At 49.3% G+C, this 16,981-nt stretch overlaps 1 protein-coding gene across 1 annotated transcript in view; it reads right to left on the bottom strand.

Moving 5' to 3' along the window:
* Nucleotides 1–1,731, bottom strand: part of RCOR1 (REST corepressor 1) — an 82,716-nt gene extending 80,985 nt beyond the window's left edge. Inside the window, exons 1-2 of the mRNA XM_048947970.1 lie at nucleotides 1,503–1,731; nucleotides 1,370–1,429 (exon numbers count right to left, since the gene is read on the bottom strand). Coding sequence (XP_048803927.1) covers nucleotides 1,370–1,429; nucleotides 1,503–1,692 — 250 coding nt within the window. The 5' untranslated portion in view covers nucleotides 1,693–1,731. The remainder of the gene's footprint in view (nucleotides 1–1,369; nucleotides 1,430–1,502) is intronic.
* Between the last annotated feature and the right edge of the window lie 15,250 nt (nucleotides 1,732–16,981).

The raw sequence follows: 16,981 nt of genomic DNA, 5'->3' as shown, positions 1-16,981 counted from the left end.
AAAGTTAAAATCAGAACAATGTATAACTGAACGCATAATAGAGAGGAAGAAGCATGCTGTATCCCCCCCCCTCCCCCAGCCCCCACCTATTATGTTAAAGAAATGAATTGCACAAAAGAACATCATTTACAGTGGTGACCGAAAAGCCCAAGTATTGTTGCAATACCTGGCTGATAGCCAGCACGATGTGCGTGGTGCGTTACAGTGATGCTGCATTTGACCTACAGAGTGAAAAAACCGTGTCAACTGCCGCTAACTACCAACACCCACACAGCTTCTCCTCCTGGTCATGGAGCTCCCATGTGCCCAGAGCTTGCATCGGGTTTTGTGAGAAACACAGGGAAAGGAATGGGGAAGAAGTATACTGCAAATCAATAGAAGTAACACCGAAGTTGAGAAAGAAAAAAAAACAAAAATAAAAACCATGCACCTCCAGAGAGCATTAACAGTTAAAATAGACATATATGTGCCACATAATAATAAAAGGGCATCCAACGTATTAGCAGGCAGCACGAGGGCGGCCAGGAGGAACGCTCCTCCCAAACGCACACAATAGTTGCTGTCAGGGTTACTCGATCAGGAGCCACCACAGCTTTCCAAATCCTTCTTTTTGTTTTAAGAGAGAGGGACGGCGGATTGCATTAAGTTTGGGCAAGGCGAGGGACAACTCCGAACGTGAGGTGTCCAGATGGGAGGAGGGCTTTGGTAGCCTCAGCCCAGGTCACAAAGGAACAATGCAACAAAATTCGCTTACATTTCAAACTAAGGAGGTCACCGGGCTGTCTTTATGCGCCCAGATACAGCCGAGATGCATCACCAGTGCCGTGCAGCCAGCACCTGCCTCTCCGTACAGCCACAATTCCTTTGTCTGCTCAAAATTTGCTCTCCTACCACTTTAAATTAGCTTACAAAGCGCTGCAGCAGAATAGCTGGAATGTGAAATATTTCTGGGGGGGAAGTCGGAGGGCTTCATGGAGAGAGAGGAAAAAAATAAAATAATGACAATAAAAAAATTACGGATCGAGATAGGTACAAAGGCATTCATAAGTTGGTTGAACACACGAGTCGGGGAAGGGAGAAGGAAAAAAAAAAAAAAAGGGGGGGGGGGGGTGGGGGGATCGGTTAGCCAACTGCCATCTCCCGGCCGGCAGCCTCCCGCTCCCGGTGCCGCCCGCAAAGCGCCCTCCGGAAAGCATCGGGCTCCGTCCTCGCACCACGGCTCCGGGCAGCGGGTCGGCGCCCCGAGAAAGGCCGAGGGTCAGCCCACGCGGGGTGTGATCGCGGGGGAGGGGGGGGGGGGGAACCGCGCGGGGACACCGGGGGCTGCCACCCGCCCGCCCTCGCCCAAGTTCCGCCCCCAACGACTCACCGGGGTCGAACTCGGGGACCACCGCCTGGTACTGCGGGCCGACCCTCATGCCGCCGCCGGCTGCGGAGCAGAGAGAGCGTTACCGCGTGCGCCGCGCCCGCCGCCCGCCGCCCGCCAGCCCCGCCGCGCTCACCGTGCTCTTCATCGCTGGAGGAGCCCGAGCTGCCCTCCTCCCAGGAGTTGCTGCTGCTGTTCCCGTTGGGGGCAGCAGCCAAACTTTTGTTATTCCCGTTATTGTTATGATTCGCGCCGGCGGAGGTATTGTTATTCCTGCCCCGCCGCTTCCCCGACACCTCCGGGCCCTTCTCGATCATGGCTGGCATTTGGGGTGGGGGGAAGGAGAACAACGCGGGGGGAGGAGAGGGAAGGGGGTGGGGGGGGGGGGAAAGGAGTTTAAAAACTGAGGGAGGCGGCGAGCCGGGCCGGGGGGAGGCGCCGCGTGCGGGCGGGCGGGGCGGGCGGCAGCGGGCGGGCGGGAGCCGGGGCGGCGGCGCTACATCCCCCGCCGCGATCGCCCCGAACTTTGAGGCTCATCCCAGCCCTGCGCTGGGACTCCGTTCAACCTGCGTTGCTAGCCCGTCTCTAGGCCCCGCCCACCCGCGCTCCCATTGGCTCAACCTACATTTTGGGAGGCCATCCCGTTCTCTCATTGGCTGTCGCCCGCCGTCCATCGCCAAGGACCGGCGCTTCCGTTTGTGAGGTTAGGTGGAGGCGTAGCGCCGGGCCGGGCGCCGTGCGGGATCTCTCCGCCCGCGAGTGCCTCTGGGCTGAGGGCTCCTCACAGAGCGCGGCGGGGGCGCAGGCGGGCTGGTCGCCGCACGGCGCGGCCCGCAGGGAACGCCAGAGGCCGCGGGGCCGCCGCCGGCTCGGCCCGGGAGAAGGGCGCAAAGGGACTACTTTCCCCCTCCCCCCTCTCCCCCCGCGGCGGAAGGTTACGCGTGGTTTGAATGGGTTCTATACAAAGCCCCCGGTGCCAGGGCTGGGGGATAGGGGCCGCTAAGGGCACGGGTTCGCCTGCGGGGCTCCGCGGGATGACTGCTGCTCCGGGGGGAGTGGAGCACCTCAGCGGTGTGCTGAGAGAGCCTCGAGGAAACCTAGAGCGGCTGAGGGCAGGAAGCAACTTTTGGGGAGAGCCGCCAGGGCGGGGCACCGGGGTCACCTGACGGAGCGGGGCGGTACCGCGGGCGCCCCCGGGCGGCAGGGCGGGTAGCGGCGCAGCGTGCGATGTGACGGGTCCGGCCGAGGCTCGTAGCAACGGCCGGCAGTCCGGCCTCTCTTCCCGTCAGGAGCCTTAAAGCTCGTCTCGGGGCCCGCACCCCATTCCCCCCACGTTCCCGTTGTGCTAACGAGGCCCCGCTGCGCCTGGCAGAGCCCAGCAGCCCGTGGCCTGGGAGCCCGGTGGGACACGGGGGATCGGGGCTGCCGCGAAGTGCCGTCCCGGAGCCGCACGTGAGGCTGTGGTGCTGTTGGGCCGCTCACGTGATGCTCCCAAAAATTGGGAGGGAGCCCACGCGAGGCAGCGGAACGAGCAGCCTCAGTGCCCGCTTTGTCCTCTCCTCCTTCCCCGAGCCGCCCATTGAGGCGCCCCATGCGCTCTGAGCAGCGTTGCCGGGGACCCGGGGCCGTCCCGGCATTGGGCGCAGCGCACCAACTGCGGGCAGCGCTGGGCTGAGGTGAAACAATACATAATCGTGTAAAGCAGCTTGCGGGGCGTGCCTTTTATTTGGATTTTAACTTCTGTGGCAAGTTGTTGGTTTTTTTTTTTTTTAATTATTATTATTATTTTTATTGGCCCACGCAATTAAACCTGCGGTCTGACTGCAGCGGTTATCTCCTATCAGACAAACTGCCCCGGCCGCTCCCCTCCTCCCTCTGCCATTTTAATCCAAGAGAATTTGCACAGGGGGAGGGGGAAGCGGCCACGGCCGCTGCGGCTCCGCACGGAGCTCTTCCTGCGCAGATCCCAACGCGATGTCGGCGTCTTGGCAGTTCCTCCTGGGGGGGCCGCGCTCACCTCCGCCTGTCGCATTCTCCGTTAAAATCAGGAAAATAAATACGTGTGTAATCATTTCTGAAACGCGTGTTAGTTTATTTCGGAGCGGTGACCTCGATATTTACTTTCTCTTCTGCGCTCACTGTGCACCGTGTGTGCACACTGACAAATGGGTAATCGGTTCCTTCTGTGCACGATACATGGACACATAAATATTAAATCGACATGGTATTCATCTACTGCACACACACACAAGTTTATTTACACTCCACGAGTATAACTTTTCTAGCTCACAAACCCAAACTTTTATGACAGCGACTCTTGGTGTCACTACCTTAACAAATATCAGTTCTAAATCAGGGGATAGTGATGTCCTTAAACCCCAGCACTGGCAGCTGCAAGCATTTCCTGGTGCAAAGTGTATTGCTTCTTCAGTGTGGAATATGTTTTTATGGTACACAGAAGCGTAAGCATGGCAGAATATTTGTTCTCAGTCACTGTGCCCTGATATTTCTGCTCCAAAAACCGCACGGTCAGGAGAGGAACACTTGATTTTTCATTGAAAATTGAGCCTCAGTGACAAGGATTCAGTCTGCCCTACAGGTCCCACCCGGAGCCAGGCTGACATGTATCTGAGCCTTCAGTTCAGGCCTGAAGCTGGAACACAGCTGTACTCTCACTGAGACACTTGCACGCAGCTTTGCAAATCAAGGCCTAATTTTGGGCTTCCTTCACTTCCTCCTCCTTTGCTCATAGCTGTCACCCACTGAAGCTTCAGAATGAAAGTCTGCATCAGTTGCACAAAACATAACATGACTGCAATGTTTGAGTTGATGAAAACAGTGCATGGCACAGACCCCTCATGCATTGTCTCCCTGAAGGCTTGTGCCACACACAGTTCTCATAGGAGCAGGCTGCATGGTGATAAGAGCCACCACAGCAAAGCTATCACTGGGACAGGAGCACCCTGCTGCTCCCCAGCCTCACTGCTCCCTGGGCAATGGGTTGGGAGATGCCCTGGCACAGGCAGACCCTGCCCCATCTCACTTGGGCGCAGGGGTGTGTGTGTGTGTGTGTGTGTGTGTCACAGGGCAGGAAGTCCGAGGTCTGTCACATTACAGCCACTTTGCATGTGTCACAGCCTAAGCCTATGTGCAGGCTAACAGCACTGCCTGCAGTCTGATGGGGTTTCTCTCAAGCCTCTCTGCAGAAGCTGTGGACTTTGATGCTGATGAAGCTTTTTGTTTCTAACCATTGAGAAAGCTTTCACGTTTGTTTGTGCTTCCTTGTAAACAGTGCTGGGTTTCTTTCTCATCCCAAACCCTCGATGCTCTGCATGAGTGTCCTGACACAGCGTGGCAGATTCAGAGTTTCTCTGGAAGCAAACTGAAAAATTCTTTTCTGGCCATAAAGAAAACTCTGCACCAAGTGTAGGCGACTGTGTACACAGAGCCTGCACACAACACACAGAGTTGTATTTTATTTTTCAGCCCCAACAGTGAACACACTATCTGTAGTTTCTGAATGCTGCAAATGCTAGAAAAGCAAGGTTTGAAACAACAAACCCAGTCCCCCAGCTCACCTCACTTGCTCTGGAGATACCTGATGTTAAATCTTCATTGTTTTGGAGCCAATGAGGAGGAAACCCCACGAGCAATGAGAAACTCTGGTAGGTGCAGGGTCTTGCTTCCCTGCATGGATCCCACCCTTTGGCCATGTCCCTACAAGGGCCTGCATGTACCATGAGGCTTGCCAGGCTTCCTAAGGCATGTGGGATGGCTGCGAGGAGTTCCACATCAGCACTGAGTCACCTGAATCCCCTGAGCTTGACTGGGGCTCTGGACATAACTGTAACTGAGTGATTAATCTGCCCAGATATCAAATCAAATGGGGGGGAAAGTGCAGTGTTGTTGCTGTATGTTTGCTGCAGCCAAACAGGTTGGACCAGGCAGGACTGTCTTTTTAAATAATTTACTGAAATTTGGTTATCTTTGTCAAGGGAAAAGCTGCTTGCTTTGCCAACTTTTAAATGAAAAAAATGTTATGGCCGTTAACCCTCTGGGTCCTACAAGTAGAACACAGCTGGAGTAAAACACAGCAGGAATGCCTGGCAGTGAACAGATTCCACACCCCGGACAAAAAGCAAAGTGTTTTCTGCTTATTTCTTGCTTTCCACCCTGACCAGATTAGCTCTGTCTGCACCACGACAGCATTGCTCTTGGCACAGCCGCCTCACTGACAACTCTCGCAACAAAGGGTTACAAAAAGTAAAACTGCTCCCCTTCGTTGGAGTGGTGAAAAGCAGCTCTCACCTCCTCTGAATTGTGTTTTCCTTGAGAAAAGGCACATTGAAAATGCTTACCCCAGTGAGAACGTACGTGTGTGTTTACACGGCTGTATACAGATATGTGTATGTACATATATGTATGTATATACAGATGTATTTGGTTGCTAGCAGCAGAAGGCACAATTAATCACCCTCTGGACTGATTGTTTTTAATACTGGAAGGCTGTTAATCAGGAAAACATGACCCTTAGAACGAGATGTTCATGGAGCCAACAATGTGCGTGTGTTTTTTTTCTGGTGCTGAACTGCTGCTAAAGCAGAGCAGAAATCAGGTTTACAGTCTTTTATGTTAGAACTTGCTCCAGGTTTGACAACTTCAGCTAGAATTTGGAAGGAATGTACAGGAGCTGATGTCCAGTTCTCTTTGGTTTCAATGGGACTTTGGTGCTCAAAAGTCTGGAGGCATTTAGATTCCTGAAGATATGAACAGTTACTATGTGGAAATTATATTAAAAAAAAATAACACTTCTGCTGAAAAATCCCAAGGGCCATCTAATTTCATTTTAATGTAACTAAAAGACCTTAAAAATCTGTCCTTAAATCTCCTGCGCTCCCCTGAAAATTCTTCCTTTCAGCCTAATTTTGGAGAGGGAGCAATAAAGGCAAATTTTAATCCAAATTTTTATTTCCCTGAGAGAAAGGCTCATATCCTGCAGCAAGGCGGAAGCTGGCAGAAACAAAAAAACAAACACAAGGAGGGTGGTGGTGGGGTGAGAGGATGCAGGAGGAGGGCCATGTGGCAGCCTGCAGGGACCAGGGGTCTGCAGCAGTGGAACAGTGCGTGGGGCTGGCACGGCTCCTGGCTGACCCCAGAGGAAAAGCACAGTGGGCTGGCACTGGGGAGGAGAAATCCTGCATGGGCAGCGGCTGGCAATGCCAGGAGGACAGAGCAGACGTATCTTGAGGAGGGCAGAGCTGTGAAGAGCTTCCCATCCAATCCCAACCCAGTAAGGTGTAAACAAAACCCCCATTATTTCATTTTGGTCACGAGCTTTCTCATAGCTCACAAAGCCAAGGGGAACAGGAGTCACACATCTGTGCACTGAGAGCTTCCTCAAGCAGGGATCAGGTTCCCAGGGCATATGGCCTTCCCTAGCACCCTGTGTTGCTCTGCTTCCTCTTGGGAACATCTCTCTGCTAATTAAACATGAGGTTGCTGCAGAGCCCTGTTTGTCCTTGATGCCCAAAAGCAAGCTGATTTCCTTAAGGCTTGGAAATGCACCTCCTGTCTGCTCCCCACCCCACACCTCTGAGCTGCCAAAAGAAGAGAAAGTAGAAAGCGGTGACAGGGTGACATGGGAGCATTAACCCCCCATAGCTGGTGCCTCCTTAGAGAAACTGAGCCTGTATTACAAGGAAGGGCAGGCAGGCATCCTTTTCCTTCCTGAGGAGGAGGCACTTAGCAAAATCAGTGCAGAAAGCCTTGGATAGCCGATGGCTTTGCTCCACTCCATTCTGTGTCTAGGTAGAGAAGATCTATATCAGAACAGGAGCATAAGTTGCAAAGAGAATCATCATTCCTTAGAAAAATGAGGGGATGAAGATTTTTGTCTGGGAGCTGCTTCATCATAGCAGTGACTGCAGTGAGCGCAGAGCTGGTCCGGAAGACACCACTCACTTTCTATAAACTTCTTCAATTTCCCTCTGCCGTCATCTCAGCAGTGAGGCAGCTGGTGTGGTTAGATGTCAGGAGATGGTGTTGTGGGGGACAGCTGCCATGGTATTTAGGGTGACTGGAGTTTAGAATGAGAAGTCCACACAATCCCCTCCAGGGAGCTCTGTGTCACAGGACCCACTGGGAGAAAGATTGGATGCCATACAGTCAGGGGGTTAACAGTAAATGCTAATGCAGGTTTTTTTTGTTTTTTGTTCATTTGTTTGTTGTTGTTGTTTAAAGAAAAAAAGGTTCACAATACAATTCCTTGCACTTCAGCATTTAAATCAACATTTTTTGGAGTGGTGGAAGCAGCTTTCCTCAGGAGCAGTCTGGCATTCCCATGGGAAGGGAAATAGAAACTCACCTGCAATTGCTCTCCTAGCATGTAGTCATAGCTTCAAGCTAACCTCTCTAAGAGAGAGTAGAAACTCAGACCTTTGATGTAATACGTTCTCCTCCATTTATTCCGCATGTAATCTGGATATTTCAAATGCTGCTGATGGCTGGGGGGAGGAGCAAGAAGTCAAAGCTCATTCTTCACTGCTATTTATATAAAGAAACACTTCAACACATGAAAACCTGGAAAAGAAAAGAGAAAATCAATGCAACCTCAATTTGGCAGCAAGTGAGGGATTAATCAGCAACTAAAACAATTTGAGAAAATGCCACGACTTCAGTTGCATGGGCGTAAACCTTCAGTATACAGATCCAAACCTGCTCAGAGGCACCGGGTGGCTCTGGGTTAATCCCGAGCTGAGTTCCAGGCACAGGGAGCTGCCCCCCCTGTCCGTGCCTGCAGCACAGGAGCGATGTTAGAAATGACTGTTTCCACACTGGCTGTCATGACTTAGAAGGAACAGCCGCGGCCTGTTGCTTAAATGTGAACAATATTCTCTTTTTGAATGTGGATTTTTCATACAAGGGGAACTAATGGCTCTCCCAGAGCAGTTCTGGTCTATCTTGTCAATTTGGTTTCTAGTCATGCATGCTAAGTGAATTTTTATAGCTGAGCTAGGAGTCCTTAAAAACAGGCCTTACACTGGAAATGCAGATGTGCCTTGCTGTGGGTTGTGATAGGAGAGCATCCCCGCCCCTGGGGAGCCAGAGCCTGGAAATCAGGATTCCCTTTTTCGGTGCAGAGAACGTGACTCCCTGGCGCTCTTTCATCTGCACTGAAAGGCAGGAAGGAGAGACAGAATTATCCCCTCATTACAATAATGCTCCTCACACTTTCCCCAGCTACTCTCTGCAGGCGTTAGCAGAGGGCCCTGACTGCCAGAAATGCCAAATACCTACAGCTCCAGTTAAAAGCAGGCAGAAAGCAGAGAGCTCAGAAGCTCTGCAAATCAGACCCACAGAGAGTTAACCAAAGGCTTTTGTAATAAAAATAATTAATTAAAAAAAAAAAAAAAACGGACTCAACTTTATTCTTTACTGAGTGACTTTATTCTTTAAAGTGAGAGCTTTGTTTTTGAAATAAAACTGTGTATTTTACTGTCTGATTCCTCTTATGGCCTCCCCACTGTAAGCTGAACAGCACACAGACACACATCAATACATTTACCTGCTTACTTCGCTTCTGGAAAAGACAACAAACAGTCTCAGTCATCTTCACATCCAGCAAAAAAAAAAAAGAAGCTGACTTTTTCCACCCATTCAGTGCCAATTAAGATGTGAAATGCAGATGATCTGCTATTCAGTAAATGTCCCAATCACTCGTGTTGTGCAGAGTGGATACACGCCCACACTCAGTGGCAACCTGAGCCTATTCTGACACTGGTAAAAGCGAGAGAGTAGAGGCTATAAAACCTTATTACTTATTTATTTAAACAGCGTAGCCTTCCTTCATCTCATGTCTCCTTATGGAAAACCCATGTGACAAGTAACTTCACAGGACGACACCATCCGCAGGCACACCGCCTCCACGGGCATCGCTGCCTTTGTACTGATGTGCAGCAGCTGGGGATCTACCGGAGCATTCCCGGCAAGCACCCACCTCTCCAGGCACAGCTCCATGGCTCCCAGCAGCTGCCCCACGCCCTGCAGCCTCCCCGTGCTGCAGCAGCATCTCCTCCCTCCTGCAGGTCCATGCCGAGCGCCCACTGCCCGGTGCTCGCGCAGCAGAGAGCCAGACCTGCACCAGACCCTTCGGATACTTACAAAGGAAAATCTTAACAGCATCTGTGAATAGAGTTTAAGAGAAAGGAACAAAATAATACCACTTATGTTAACAGATTGAAATGGTAGCTATGGTGACCACAGACAAAGAACAAACCGTTTTGACTGAATTCAGTCAATTCCTTCTGACAACAAACTGCAAGAAAAAGCAAACTTTTTAAAATCCATAATGAAGCCATTACAGCAAATCCATTTGTCTCTGTTTGTCTTTTTTTGCATTTTACCTTTTACTGTCAGCTATTACACAAAACCTGTTAATCATGGATATAGTCAAATGCATTCAGTCTACCAAAAATGGGGATTTTCTTACTGTAAAAAAATAAAAAAAATTTAAAAAAAAAATTCATTGTCTGCATTTTCAAAACAAAAGGCAAGGAATAGTTACTGTAAAATGACAGACATTCATAATTCACAGCATGGGTTTTACAGAATCAAGGCTTGTTTGTAATAGCTGGATTGCTTTCCCTGTCCTGATGTGCAACCAGTGCCTGGAGCCACTCCCTGCCCTAGGGGTGTACTCTTGTGCCAGATTTCTCCTCAGCCTGGTGGCTGCCCTTCTGGCCAAGCCTGGGGGAGTGCAGCTGAGCTGGGAGAACGTGGGGAACAGCAGGGCAGGAGCTGGAGGCTGATCCAGTGGCAGCACAGCACAGTTCTGGGAGTGATGTGGAGCTGCCCACGTGCTTGTCAGCTTCCACCCTGAGAAGCTACAAGGGGCCAGCAAAGGATGAGGAGGAAAAAGAGGAAGAGGAGGAAGAGGCTCTGGTGTGAGCATCAGGATGGAGGCTCCAGATCTCGGGGAGACATCATCACTGCCGATCCATCCTGAGACCACTTGGGTATTCCCAAAGCTTGCTGCCAGCAGTGCAGAGCTGCTGTCAGCGTTGTGCTTAATCTTTAACTCACTGTGCTCAGTGCCTTCCGCAATACCCTACAGGCTGCAACATCCACCCAGTATAGATTTGTAACATAGCCATGCTTTTGATGCTCAGGAGCAATAACTAGATGTTTCTGCAGCGTGCTGACCCTCACAGCCCTAAGCCAGCATTTTCGTCTGCTTAACTTCATCATTCTCTAAAGTACACCTCCCAGCAAACCAACAAATGAGCATAAAACCACAAACATTATATCTGTCACAGGGCCAGATGGGGCTGCTGCCCACAGCAGGACAGCCCAGCCCTACAGCCCCACTTAGGGCCCCATGTCGAGGCCTCGCATGTCTTCAATTTCACTCTAGCCTGTTCAGAGGGCAGGTCTGTGGGGGGAAGGCAGGCAAAAAGGAAAATACCACTGCTCGCTCATGTGTCCTTTTGATATCGCCTAGAAACAGTAAAAAAATAAAAATACAAAATAAAAAAAAGGTTCCTTTGATTTTATGTGCAGTAAACCCTCACTAGATGGCTCCTTACAGCAAGCGAATCAGTCCCCACAGAAACAGCACCACCAGGAGTGATGGGGACACAGCAGGCCCAGCATCTCCAGCACACCCCAAACGCCTTTCCTTACTGCTCCTAACTCAGCCCATTTCACATTCAGCTTTCACATTCATCCAGGCCCTGTGCTGCTGCAGGTGGACATCACACTCTTCAGAGAGCTCAGAAATGCCCCTAATAGTGCAGTGCTTTTTGCAGGGTGCCCCCAGCTGCCAGCAGCACTCAGCCTCTCACACAGCGCTGCGCACTGCAAGGTTCGCTGGCTGTGCCCTCATTAGCGAGCAGCGCTAATTGATGTCTGTCCCGCCTTGAGATACACATGAGTACTGCGTGCTAGAAGTCTGGCGTACAGATAGAGCGATTGTAGCTTTGCTGCAGTCCCTGCAAAGTGGTGGGGATGAGGCCAGAAATGCGGCCCGCTCTGCTGTGCAGAGACCTGCTTGGCTTCTTGTTGCTGAAAATCAGCACAGATAAACGCAGTGAACCAGGTCATAATCAACCCTGATGCGAATACCCGGATTAGAGAACTACAGCAATTACGGTAAATGAATCGCTGGAAGAATTTCATTATAAATGCTCAAAAGAAGATGCTCGCCCATCTCACAAACAAGCAAGAGCCACGCCACACCGATTCAACAACTCACTAATAAAGTCATATTTGATCATCTAATTAATGGAGCTGTTATCTCTCCATAACAAATTGGGACTTTCAGACAGCTAAACATTTGTCTTCTGCTAAGGATGGACTTTTCTATCTTAGCATTCCCTTGAAACAGTTGTTTAAGTCAGGCCTTAAAGACCGGATTAGAAGAGAATATTGTTTGCTTTTCATCATGCATACAAGTTTTACCGCCGCCATCCTTGCCGCTAACAAGCTATTTAACAGACTCAGTGGTGGCAAAGCCCACAGATTGCCCAAGTGATGTTGCCACAGCACCCAGGGAGGAATTTTTACAGTATTGGATTCAGCCAGCACTTTATGGCTGCAGCCCAGGGTGTGGGCAGGGATCCTGGTGACGAAGCTGCCGTTGCCCCCCAGCACAGAGAGCTCCCTGCCATGCTCTTCCTTGTCAGAACAGGGAAGAGGAGAGGCCTCTCTGAGAACTGTTAGACCCAGCCACGTCCCCGCGGCAGCACCTCGAGCACTATCAGCCCCTCCATCCTTCCTCCATACAGTGCATGCAGCAGCAGGGCATGGGTAGGGCTCTTATCTCAGCTTGCTGCAGCCCCAGCCCTTCTGCAATCAAATGAAAATAAACAGAAAGAAAAAAATGTTCAGCTTCATAAGCCTTTTTTTTTTTTTTCGCGTGTAAATTATGTATCGCACTCATTACAGGAAAAAGGAAGATGTAGACTTGGAAATCAGCTGTGGGCTCCTCCATTTTCCCTACAATCGTGCAAGTGTTACAGCTGTACACACAGGGGACTTTCTTTTTTTTTTTTTTGCGTGCAGCTTTACACCAAAATAAAGGCCACAGTTGTTCTCGTTGGTGATTAGGCTCAGTTCTGTGCCTCTGGGAATGGGGAAGCACCCAGACTCAGAGGAGCACAACAGTTAATGAGTCCTTTCTTTGAAGAAGGGAAATTTTTTCAAAGTATTTTTTCAGAGCTGGCGGAAGCAATGCAGAGGCTGTACACACATCTTCTGCAGGAGGAGGCAGGTAAAGCACCACCAGCTGTGCCTGCTGAGCAGCAGCCCCTCACCGAGTGCTGGACCCTGCGCTGGCAGCTAGCAGCACAGGATCTGGTCTGGGGCACCGTGCCGGACCTCAGCAGGGCCTCCAGCAACTTCTTTTTTTTTTTATTAATCCTGAATTAATACCCAAGCTTCAAAGGCATGGATCTAGAGGGGGGGGGTCTCTTCATGCAGATACTGTGTGTCCTGGAACAGATCCTTTAGTTTTGTGATGAGCTGGAGTTGAAGATATTTGTATTCAAATCCTCATTTAGGCTCTAATGCTCTTTAGTGTTGGATACAGGGATTTTAGGTTGGAAATGGCACATTTGACTTTACTATCACCCCAAACAGACAATCAGAATTTAAGCTGCTGTTTCTCTCCAGCCTTTTCATGCTGCTCCCAACAGTCTCCCAGAAATTGGAGTGACTCTGCTGCATTTACTCTACTAATAAAATATATTTTGCTCTATGTTCTTCCCCCTACCTTCTCCTCAAGTCTGATGCTGTCAAATAAAATCAAGGTTTTCGTATGTAAAATGGTTATCAGCAGTTCAGGTTTTACTTACGGTTCCTCAAACAGGCTTCAGGGAAGCTACATAGGAAGAAGTATAAAATAATAGTGTATGCTCCAGTACAACCTGCAAGCATCATGCTGTACAGAGTGTCCTTTTAGGGTTTTCCATCTTTGCTGATGATAACAGCAGCATCTCTATTCATTTTGCTGGATGTTAAAAATAAGACTGCATTTTGCTGTTATGAACAGTGAAATTACCTGGTGTGGTGCTCGGGGTAGTTCAGAATGCACCCACATCTCAGACAACCTGGCTGCTTTCTGTGTCCGCTCCACTGCCTGCGGCCCCCAGCCTGTGGTACCAAACAGCCCTACCCACAGCCCTCACCACAGCCTCCCAGGGCTTCACAAGCTCACATTGCACTCTTATGTGTCAGCTCTGGGTATGAAATAGCTGAAAATTAGGGCAAAGTACGACACTGGATTGCTGCAGTCAGGGGCTAGTGGAGCTGTGGTCCAGTCCAGGTGCATGACAGCATCCCTCTACATGTGCACCAAAGGAAACCTCCATCCAGAGGATACAATGCACTGAAATCCTTGGCTGTGCACAAAAGATGCACAAAGGATTTGTTTGGAACTCACTCCTAACTCTGCTCATCTCTTTTATTGCTGGTGGCTCTAGGAACAGCAGCAGCTCTCCTTAGCTCTCCAGTAAGGGATTCATTCTCAAGCACTCACTCTGCACTGCCAGATCTATTGCGTTCATCAGACACAGAGTTTTTCCCCAGATATTCACAGCTGTGCTGGACACCTGATTTAGAAGCTCTGGTCGTGCCATCAGCAGCCAGAAACATCCCATTAAATCATCTTGTCTGCTCAAAGCAGGTGTGTGCAGCTCATAGAGCTAACTGCTCACTGTGCCATTGCACACCAGTGTTAGTGCTGGCCACTACTGAGCCAAAGGAATGCCAGCACCAGGGAAGGTAAGGGTTTGCTTGCAGAAAAGGCACAAATAAGAAAGTGAGTGTGTATGTATGACTGGGGGTTCCCTCATATAAATTATTTACCACCGATTGACCCAGCCCTGGATTTTAATTTATAATTGTCCTCTTGGTGTGCTCCACATAGAGGAAATGTTGGTATTAACCAAAGGTAATTCATGGCACAGCTGGGAGGGGGATTATTTTGCCAGTAATAACTTCCTTTAAATATGGAATTGCGATCAAAGCAACGTGGTTCTGATTTTTCCTCTATTTTTAGCTTTGTAGTATGTTTCTTCTTAACAGTAAGTTAACATTATAAGCATGCTGTGAATTTCCAATATAGCAAAGCTTTAATAATTTGCAGCAATAATTATTCCTGCTTCTGTCTCCAATTCAATTTGGTGTGGAATTCCCATCTCCCACCACAAAGCTTAGCTCAACAGTATCTGTGTGAGACAGGCTATGAAACGAGTTTGCTGTAATGGACTTCATTAAGGGACAGCCAAATTACTTTCATCTGTAATCTATTTTAAATGGCAAAAAGGGCTTTTCAATAAATATTTTTCCTTCCAAAGTTATCCATCTCAGTGGAAAACGGGGAATGGTTGTTCAGTTGTTTTTTTTTCTTTGTTTTCATAAAAAGGTTTCAAGATGATTTTCTGGATTTGTTTTAATAACAAACATTTAAGCCAGGAATGGAAGCAGCACCTTTTTTCTTTCCCTGAAGCACCAAACCATGCCAGGAGTGCTTGTGTTTTCTCCTGCCTCAATGTCACCTGCTGGGTGCCAGCCACTACTAGACCTGGGTGGCCACCAGTGTGTGGATTTGGTGGCCTCAATCCACTTTCACCAGGCGCCCAAGCAGGGATCCACTCAGCATGAGCACATAGATGCTATCTGAGGACCCATTAGCCCCAACCCAAACAGTGAACACACATGGACCAATAACAAGCAGTGGGGAGAGTCTTAGCCAAGCCCTGTGCACAAGGGCGTATTGCTCCCCCACCAAATGAAAGCTTTTACTTAGTATTTAGCTTTGTAGCAGGAAGCCTCTTCGGCCTGCTCCTAAAAGAGATGTTACAGTTAATTTAGTGTAAAATTATCACCTGCTGTACAATAAAACAACAAACTGCAGTCAAATAATCTCTTAATAAATGAAAATGTGTAATAAACTGTGTCAGCACCACAGAGAGTTGGCAAGGCTGAATACCCTAAAGGTACCAATCCAAACAAATTCGCCATACAATATATGGCCTGTGTCATTTCTGGTTCTTATCAGGGATGATTCATCTGGGAATCCTTGGCGCTGGTTTTTACATCTAAAGGCCAGGCAGTTATTATAATGATATAATTTCTGCTGCATTAATTAAACATAATGCATGTAAGCCCCTTTATAGGGGTCTATAAATTCATTGTAAACATATGCTGTATGTGCAATCTACAAAATGCAATGAAGAGTCTCATGATCATCTCTCTTTTCTGGAGTTTGAAGGGAGGTCTAATGATTGGCATGGAAAAAAAAAATAAAAATAGCATAAAGGCAAGCCTAACATTGCCCTGCAAACATTAAAACTACACCTATGGATGGAAACCCAGGTGCCTGTCAGTGAGGGGGGAAGCAGGAGGAAGCACAAGCGCAGGTTTGAGCTGGCCATAGAATCATGGGAACAAAGCACTGCTTTCCCTGCTGCAGGCTTGGTATATGCAGCTGAAAAATAGTCTGTGTTGTTCTCAGTACCTAACTTCATGTTAAGTACCACTCACTAGTCCCATCATAATGCAGCTCCTGCTAGTACAAACAACCCCAGCCCATCAGTTTCTGGTCTAGTACCATAGGCAGAAGAACAACCCTTCCAGTCTACCACCGCACACATATCTTCCAAAATCGTCCTCACATCTTCAGGCAGAGAACTGTGCCCAAAACCCCTCAGATCCCCATCTCTCCATGGTGCCCTCTGCAGAAGAGCTGTGGAGGAGTCCCTCCAGGGTTCAGGATTGGGGGAAGGAGACTGATACAGTCAGAAGGCTCTAAGAAGATCTTATAGAGGCCTTCCAGTACCTAAAGGAGCCTACAGAAAGGATGGGGAAGGACTCTATCGAAGAGAGTGGTGACAGAACAAGGGCAATGGCTTTAAAATAAAAGAGGTACATAAATCAGACACCAGTAAGAAATTCTTCTTTATGAGGACAACGAGGCCCTGTGGGTGCCCCATCCCTGGAGGTACCCAATGTCAGGTTGGATGGGGCCTTGGGCAGCCTGAGCTGGTGCACCCAAGGCAGGAGGTTGGAACTTGATGGTTTGTAATGTCCCTTCCTACCCAAACCATTCTATGTTTCTGTAGTTTTGGCTGGGCACCCAGAGGAAAAGCAGTGTAATTCAGTCTCCAAGACAACTGGCACCATTTGGCACATCCAATTTCCCAGCTAGCAGGTAGTCATGACACCCCTCAGCCCCCATAGAGACCCGTAGAAGTCTGGGTACAGGGGAAAAGGTCCAGAAGCCATAGGGTAACCACAGTGTCCACCCTACATCTCTTCCAGGGCACATACCACAGCAGGCAGCACTGAAGGTGAAAGGAGCTCCTCTCATTGCTGCCACCTCCCTGCCTTTCATTAAATGGAGGATCCCACCGGCAGATGGGGAGTCATCAGACCACCCAATCTGTGGCATGAGAGCCAACAGGGTGTCCATGGAGCAGATCTGGAGGCATGAGTTTGTTCATAGCACTCTGTCACAACTGCGAAATGCATGTCCAGCATTCGCGTGTTGTCCCTGAGAGGCAGAGACCCATCACTCACACAGAGGAAATTAAAATGACAGCTAGAGATGTCCTC

The sequence above is a fragment of the Lagopus muta genome, chromosome 6 (assembly GCF_023343835.1).
Source record: "Lagopus muta isolate bLagMut1 chromosome 6, bLagMut1 primary, whole genome shotgun sequence".
Taxonomy (NCBI): Eukaryota; Metazoa; Chordata; class Aves; order Galliformes; family Phasianidae; genus Lagopus; species Lagopus muta.
This window is presented reverse-complemented; position numbering and strand designations above follow the sequence as displayed.